This window comes from Haliotis rufescens, unplaced genomic scaffold (genome assembly GCF_023055435.1).
Source record: "Haliotis rufescens isolate VD_foot unplaced genomic scaffold, xgHalRufe1.0.p SCAF_1, whole genome shotgun sequence".
Taxonomy (NCBI): domain Eukaryota; kingdom Metazoa; phylum Mollusca; class Gastropoda; order Lepetellida; family Haliotidae; genus Haliotis; species Haliotis rufescens.
The window spans coordinates 48,807,896-48,814,516 of record NW_025963779.1 but is presented as its reverse complement, the minus strand read 5'-3'; the positions used below and the strand labels follow the sequence as shown (position 1 = coordinate 48,814,516).

General features: G+C 41.4%; 1 protein-coding gene across 1 annotated transcript; it reads left to right on the top strand.

The window, feature by feature from the left end:
- Positions 1-5,130: 5,130 nt before the first annotated feature.
- Positions 5,131-6,237, top strand: LOC124131469 (forkhead box protein D2-like). Its single transcript, XM_046494753.2, has one exon. The coding sequence runs from the start codon at positions 5,131-5,133 to the stop codon at positions 6,235-6,237; it is 1,107 nt and encodes a 368-aa protein (XP_046350709.2).
- The last annotated feature ends 384 nt before the right edge of the window (positions 6,238-6,621 follow it).

Genomic DNA, 6,621 nt, shown 5'->3' with positions numbered 1-6,621 from the left:
CATTTTGGTGGATGGTTTGACTTTCTCAGTACGACTTCCGATAAAGCATTGGTATGTAGAGTGTGTGACGGTATAAACAGCTCTTCATCATTCGCCAAGAAAATGGTCATGGGGATGTTATTTACAGTCTGTATCTGTGACCATCAGTCTGTAACCACCCGGTAACCTTCAAGAGCAGACAACAGTGTCACCCCCTGTCATCTATCAAAGGCTGTTTCCAACATCGACGTGACCAAAGGAATCCGTGTTGTTCCCTGAATAACCAGATCACGCACACCAGTGAAAAAGTGCTGTTTCCCGTTATCTAATTTGCATACTTACGTCACTGGGGTATGACATACATGTTTTTATGTCCTAGGCTTATGTCATGAACAAATACTTTAGTTTAATGATCATAAATGATATTCACTACTGACAACTTTATTAACCTTAAACGGTCTACATATTTTGGCAAACACTATTAGATTATAAAGTAACTATCCCGTGAAGGTCCGTTTTAGAATAGGTCTTCAGCAACCCACCCTTGCCGTAAAAGGCCACTATGCTTGTCGTAAAAGGCGACAAACAAACAAACAGTAACTGAAGTACAACTGAGAGTGAAAAATGATTCTGTGGTGGTGGATACTCTCGAAAAGGTATGCTGTGTTCCAACAACTGACATAACGAGTCCATGCTGCGTTTGTGTTTCTGTAAGATACGCAGTCGCAGTAAACTGTGCCAAAGGAAACACGAGAAACAGTATTTTTCAAATAAAGGATGCTATTCAATTATGCCTGTCGGAGAGGACAAAGGTCTCTCAGAAGTCATGAGGGTGTTTTTATATTATATATGTTTGATGACACTGTATTGTATAACATGAATGTTGAGGGGGTTACCTAAAAAAAGAAATTAATGCTGTTATCGGATAGCTAGTTGGTACAGAATCAAGTATCCACTAAGACAGTTAACGACGCACTTTAAATCAGCGACATATCACAGGTGCAGTCCTCGGGAGACGGCTTCATGTTTGTTCTCCGTCCACTGACATCAAAGTCAGGTGTGAACGTTTCTGGTAAATATAAAGCGCCAACGCATCATCATTAAAACCTTGTGAACTTTTCACTAATTTCAACTATATTTTTCATATTTAGAGGTATCATGAAAGGATTAAATAGTCATCATGAAAATGTCAATTTCATGACTTGGCAGGTCCATGCGCACGGAAAGAACTTTCAAACACCAATAACGCACTACAACGCTGCTCAACACTCGCCAGAAGAAGAAAACACGATTAACGTGATAAAAGAATTAATTTGAATAAGGACTACTATTATCATTCCTTCTTTACAACTCTCTTTAGGCAGAATATACTGGGAAATATCCTTCAAGTTGATCTGTTGTTTCTGGCCCATGGGTTACAGAATAGGATGGCATTAGGACAATGCTTTGCGAAATTTAATTCTATTTATTTGCAAATTGGATATAATATACTATGTTTGAAGGCGAGTGGACCACTGTCACCATAATAACCGTAACCCAGTAACCTAAGACGTGAGCGGGTTGTAACTGGTAAGTCGCCGGCCCGTGTCGGCAGACATCAAAGGGCCACAACGAAGCGCGGGCCAGGAACAAATGGTGAATTAAATGAGGAGAGACTTACGAACATTATCTTTATCCACAAATCCAACTACTAATCGCTGTCTGAAGACAGCTACACTTGCATTGTGGTCCGGATAGATCTAGTTTAGGTGATCGAATCTCGTTACCTGTGTAAAACTTTGGAAACGGTATTGGTATTGTCAAATAGTCTGAAAGACTGCCTGGTATTGTGGAAGATGAAGAGTAGGGGGAGACATCCACAACGATGATGCAGTCTAGAAACTAGTTAACGGAAGCACATATGCACATGTAGCCTAGTGGTTAAAGAGTTCGCTCGTCACCCCAAAGGCCCAGGTTCGATTCCCGACATGGGTACAATGTGAAATCCCATTTCGGGTGTCCACCGCTGTCATATTGCAGGAGAATTGCTCAAAAGCGGCGTAAACGCATGCTTACTCACCCACTCATTTATTCACAATGATACTACACAATAATGTACCCATTTTAAAGTCGTTTAAGTTTATAACTCCATGATGCTCTGAGAAATAGTATGTATTGAGAAAAGCCCAATGGTTACGGAGAACCACATTCACAAGGTGGTGGCACGGCATGCTGGATCACGCGTGTTTGCCATGTTGTCAAATACCACCGGTAAACTTTGGTAACAGCCTGAGCAACAATCATTCCGGTCTTGTTAAATTGTATTTCGCTGTTTGGAATCGGACTGAAATTCGCTTGCATACTATCTATTTTGATTTGTTAGTGTAGAACACGCCATCTCTAAAGATCACAACAGGAACAATCTTCAGCTTAACTGACACAGATTGAATGTTGCTTCTATGATCATCGATACCAACAACAGTTGGGTGCTGATTTGTTGTGATACCAATAGCTCGTTTATCAAGCCAAAAAGGTAAACCAGTAACAATTGCTCGTGTCATATATACCCACATTCGCACATTTTTGAAGTGAAATAAAAGTATACGTGTTAAGAGTACATCCAATTTCAATTTCATAGTCGGTCACGTGCATATACTTTCCATGCAAATATATAAGGATAATGACTTAATTGATTGCTCTTGTCTTACCGTGAATGGTGGTATACTCCAGTCTGTGTTTTTTTAGGTATAGTTCCTGTTAGTATTGCCATCCTTTTGAATTGCTAGCAAATATCGAACACCAATTTTCGACTTTATTGTGCACCTTTCAGTAGTCAGTGTGGGATAGTTAATATTGATTCTAGTAGTTAAAACTGACATGTTTAACAAAGCTGATCCGTGAGTGACATATTGGTCAATCATCCCCAGGGGGTTGAGGGTCCTGGGGGTACGCCGTAGCCAGTGGGTAAGGGTTTTGATTAGGGTGTGATGTACATCTTCCAGTCAGATCACAATCAGTGGAGGAGCAGGGATCTCATTACGAAAGTGTTACATGCATTGTTCCAATGGTTCCTTCAATGACACCCACAGTCATGGCCATGTAGTTACCCGGATGTACGCTGTGTCATGAACGGGTAATAACATATAGCACATGGTATATCACAGTTCTGGCCGCACGTCATATCTGCTGTACACCAAACCTGATGTCATTCATGTGTTATTGTGATCTTAATATCAAGTACGCCTTTTAAGAGTGACTCGTCTCTATTTGTGCAGGACCGCCTCCGTGGTCTTGTGGTAGAGCGTTCGGCCGCGTCATACGGAAAGACGTTAAAAGATGGTACTCGTTGTTACCCTGCCAGAGGCTCGGCATTAAGGGGCTAAAACAAGGACTGGTCGGCTCAGAGTCAGTATACTGTCAGAGTGGTGTTTTCATGTTAAACTGCGGCATGGTATCTCAGTGAGCTAGCACTATAAATCGGCATCAGCCCGGACTAGTACAAGCAGACACACACACACACACACACACACACACACACACACACACACACACACACACACACACACACACACACACACACACACACACACACACACACACACACACACACACACACGTGCATGCATGTCGCTATATATGTGCAATTTCATCGCACCTCACCTATTTGTGCATGATAGTCAGAACAATTTAACTGGAACTGATAGATACACCTTCAGCTAATCAGTAACTGTATTTTGTAGAATTGCATGCATCTATGAAAGATCTAATATTATAAACAATTTCCGAATTTAACGTATGTAATGTACACTGAAATGAACAATAGGTTCAACAATATCTTGAAATTAAAATCTTATCTTTGGACGATTCTTATGCTTATACACGTAGGGTAGAACTTGGATTGAAATGTGGTGGAAATGGCTTTAACGTGCTTGGAATATTTACCGAAGCATTTTATTTTTGCATAATAATGGCAATTCGTTGTCAGTGAACCACAGTTATCAGCAGCTACTTGTTTGTGGAGGGGAATTTACCAGCAGTCAGTTGGCACTAAATTCACTAAATGTCCCCGTTTGATCCATTCTTTTGTAATATGTTATTTCCAGTCAAATATGCTTTGTAAATTCTTTGTTCTATTTTGCTCGTAAAGTCCACACATACCCCTACTAACATATGTAACCGTTGGTATTTTCTACACGTTTTTCATAGTTTTCACAAGAAGAATCGTGTACAATTCCTACTGACAAAAGTATGTTTTTGTATGTGTCAGAGTGACAAGATGAATGACTTCAACGTTCCAAAAGTCAACCTTTCCTTTCTGTTCGAGTAATATTCCGGCAGCTCCAGCCTTTGGTCTCTACAATACACAACACTTAGGTACAATCGAACATGATCTTTGTATGAAGATTTCAAAGAGCGTCTTACGACTCAAAAGTTGTTTGATCAAAGTTACAACGTTTAAGGTATCAGTAAAGCTTTCAAAACGTTTTATGGTGATGGAGTTTCCCAAACATATGCTCATGATATAGTCGGAACCGTACAAGCTTCTCTGTTTTTACCAGAGATATATTGCGAAAATGAAAAGGGTTTTGTCGTTTTTATGTACGACTTGATTTGATACCCTGATGTGATAGCCTGGGAGTACGCTGTCTTTATATAGCACATGCTTCATATGTACATTACACTGACCATACATGTAGTAACTTATTACATCACTAACATCAGTAGAACTGCTCTTGTTCCACGATTTAAATATACTATGTCTTTAAGTGTGCATGTAATTACCCGCGTTCCTGATCGTATTTTTTTTATTTTACAATAATTTTACAGACAAAAATCGACTTTGATATGCATAAAAAAATTTGGAAATCAAATTGGATTAAACGATCTATTTAAAAGCGCTTCCCAAGCAGGAGTGGTTTAATGGTATGAACAATGGTGGGCGGAGCTTCAGATCTGGTAGCCAATAGGAATGAACGGCCAATTAAAGATATCACGCCTTCTTGTGAACGTTACCCATTCCAAATTACCCAACAATGGCTGACTAATCAAAAGACAAAGCTATCTGTATTGAGGGGATAATCTTTGCGGCGATATAAACCTAGGGATGGAGTAACGACGGTATACATTCCTGTACCTTCTCAGTTAAACCGCTGCAGAACCGTCACTTACGCAATGTTGAATCATACTAGTGTATCTCCGTATGGCAACGTGGCTGGGGATGCTGTGATGCAGGGTGAGACACCAGTGTTGCCGTCGTACATGTTGCCTCAAACATTTACAAGAGTGGCACTCACAAGGGAGACAACTGCGCCCCCAGGAACGCCGAACAGAATAGATGACATGTTCCTCGGAGAAACAGAGCGACAACAGGCAGAATTGCTCGATAACGACCCTCTGCCTTCACCATCATCGTCACCGTGTACAGATAAGGACAGCAATAACGAACTACTCATTGACACTGTCTCAGGAAGATCAACTCTCTCAAAACAAAGCAGGCAGTTTTCCAACAAGAAGCCTCCCTATTCCTATGTGGCTCTCATCACCATGGCCGTCGAGAGTTCCACAACAGGCATGATGACTCTCAACGACATCTACAACTACATCGTCAAGAGATTCCCTTACTACCAAGACAACCAACGAAGATGGCAAAACTCCATCAGACACAACCTCTCCCTCAATGACTGTTTCGTCAAGGTGCCCCGACCCCCGGGGAAACCAGGCAAGGGTAACCTGTGGGCTCTGCATCCTTCTTGTGGGGACATGTTCGGTAACGGCAGTTTCCTCCGTCGTTCTAAACGTTTCAAGTCAGGACACAAACAGCGACAAGACGACGCACTGATTCAACGGTTCACATCATACGGACAGTTTGGTCTTTACGGGGGCCCATCCCCCTACCAAGGTTTCAACCTGAATCTTACCCCCTTACCCCAGAGACTGACCCAGACACACACACCCAACACAGCAGGCACGTCTGACCCCAGTACCTGGACTTTGGGATCTCCTAGCGTCTACTCTCCTACAGCCGGCTACTACAACGCCAGTAGCATCAACAGCTCTCTGACCGGCTCCCCTCTCTCCAGCTCTCCACCAGGACCTTACATGCCACATATGCTGTCTGCCCAGTCGGGAAGCTCGCCTCTAGCTGGGACATATATGCCACAAGTGTCATCACCGAGCTCGAGTGCTATCCAAAATTTATATAATTATTCCTATCCTCAGTTGTGTCAGTCATTCACAGGAGCTTCACAGCCTATGTATTCATATGGTATGTCCAAATGAAGGCCTTGGCTGACAATCATATCATCTCAGGATCAAAAGCATCGATAATAGTGCTATCAAATTGCTTGTCATTGATGTAAAAGGCGTACAGGTACGCCACTATATAATTATATTATACATAAACTTGGTTGACACAGCAACGACTGATGTCTATGCATATATCACAAGTGACTTGAATTGTAAATGTACTCTTTCATGCTTTGATATAAGTTATATAATTATTGATATATATGTATAATATACATTCAAAAATAAATATGCTTTATCACAAAATTGTCTATTCTTGTGTAGTGGTGTTCTTTATCTCGATGTCTTTTTTGTACATCATCATGGCATCTCAATTTGTTCAGCGTGTTATCTCCCACTGCTGGATGTTGTACGTGT